Below are 1,893 nucleotides of genomic sequence, written 5' to 3'. Positions count from 1 at the left end.
GTGATGAAGAGCTCCAGAAACTCATTGGACATCCGAGTCTCCTCCTGCTGACTGCAGAGCTTCATGACTGACACCTCTCTGATTCCAGCTGTGAACATCAGACCAAACACAACTCACTAAACGTTTCCATACTGAACAACCACAGCTTTCCCCTCTGTGAACATGGAGAAACTGGCTGCAATTCTGCTCTGTTCAGCTCTCATAGGTACGTATGTTTCTGACAGGAGAAGGGGAACTATGCAGACTTTTTCAAAGCATTACACATCCAGTTTGGATCTTGGATTTACGCTTTACAGCAGTGTGGTTTTTTCACTAAGGGATTGATGGGTTTGTGACTTTGGAGCTGTAATGATAGCATGATGTCTTCCTCTCTAGGTAACAGCTTGGAAGATGCTATTACTGCCAGCAGTGCTGAAGTGTGTTCCTCAGAGGGCCGTAGTGTTACTCTGTCCTGTACATATTCAGTTAAAGCTGATAATCTCCAGTGGTACAGACAGGATCCTGGATCAGCTCCTCAGTTCCTCCTCCTGATCACTGACTCAAATCCGCCTCACGTGGTGGAAGCAAAACCTCCAATCCCTCGACTGACAGCCACACTGAACCAGGAGAAAAAACAAGTGGATCTGCAGATCTCCTCTGCTGCAGTGACAGACTCTGCTGTGTACTACTGTGCTCTGAGGCCCACAGTGACAGGAAACACCAACACTCTGTACAAAAACCTCTGGAGCAAAGACAACACAATACTGATCAACATCCACCAGAGGGAGCCTCTCTCTGTCAGACTTTAGGGAAACAACACAACTAATGTTCAAACAACTCAACCCCCAGCAGAGAGGCCTCCTTTATTTGATGCTTCAACACCACGTTACTTTAATTTATCTCTCACATTTATCCTAATAATGTTCAATGAGAGCATTCCACCAGGTGCCAGACTCCTGATGGACCTTCACCAACACTTCCTGTTTTTCATATTTATTCCCACAGGCCCTGAAATCTGCAGTCATCAAACCACTCTTAAAGACAAACCTGAGCGCTTCACTGATGAACATTTATAGGCCGGTTAAAATAATTGGAAAAATGTTTTTTCAACAATTAAACAGCTGTTTTGGCACTTGATAACTGTTTTGATGTGTTCCAGTCACACAGCACTGAGACTGCTCTAATTAACGTTTTAATGACATCCACTTAAACACAGACAGTGGCAGAATCTCACTGTCAGTGTTATTAGATCTCAGCGCTGCATTTGAAACTGTTGACCACAACATATTACTAGACCGACTGGAAAACTGGGTGGGACTCTGGCACTGTTTTTATTGGTCTGAATCCTACTGAAAGGACAGGAAACACTTTGTTTCTATAGGTAACTCAACATCTGAGTGGACGAATATGACCTGTGGGGTTCCTCAAGGCTCCATGCTGGGGACTCTTCTCTTTAACATTTAAATGCTTCCAGTAGCTTAGTTAATGGATAACAATGAAATAAGTTACCATAGCTATGCAGACGACACACACGTGATAACATGAAAACCAGGAGGAAGTGTAACTGAGAGAAGTGAAATACAGATCTAAGAGGAGACAGAGAGATTCAGGGAGGAGCTAAGATGTTCCTGAACTATAGAAGAGAGAGGAACTTCCATATTCACCAGAGTTCAACACAGACCATCATCATCATCACCTTCATTCAACATGCTGTCATTAGACTATTATTTACATTCCCTACTGTTAGTTTGTGTAACAAATATGGTTTCCAAATCTGTTAGTAAACAACTAGAATTTTTAGCTGTGAATGTCGAAGTAACAAAGGGTCAACAGGTCATGGTGGTGGGTTGCTACAGGGCCCCCTCGGCTGTCAAGGACTCCTTATCTTCATTGGCAAAACTGTTATCTCAACTT

The 1,893-nt window shown here is 43.2% G+C and overlaps 1 gene segment (V, D, J or C); it reads left to right on the top strand.

Annotated features, from left to right (window-relative positions):
* The first annotated feature begins 6 nt into the window (after positions 1–6).
* LOC104949430 (Ig lambda chain V-VI region NIG-48-like) lies at positions 7–830 on the top strand. The segment is given in 2 exon segments: positions 7–205; positions 376–830. Coding segments are annotated over 2 exon segments (456 nt in total).
* The last annotated feature ends 1,063 nt before the right edge of the window (positions 831–1,893 follow it).

The sequence above is a fragment of the Notothenia coriiceps genome, unplaced genomic scaffold (assembly GCF_000735185.1).
Source record: "Notothenia coriiceps isolate Sejong01 unplaced genomic scaffold, NC01 NC01_scaffold00016191, whole genome shotgun sequence".
NCBI classification, from domain to species: Eukaryota; Metazoa; Chordata; class Actinopteri; order Perciformes; family Nototheniidae; genus Notothenia; species Notothenia coriiceps.
Note: the sequence above shows the minus strand (reverse complement) of the source record. Positions and strands in the feature narration are given on the sequence as shown.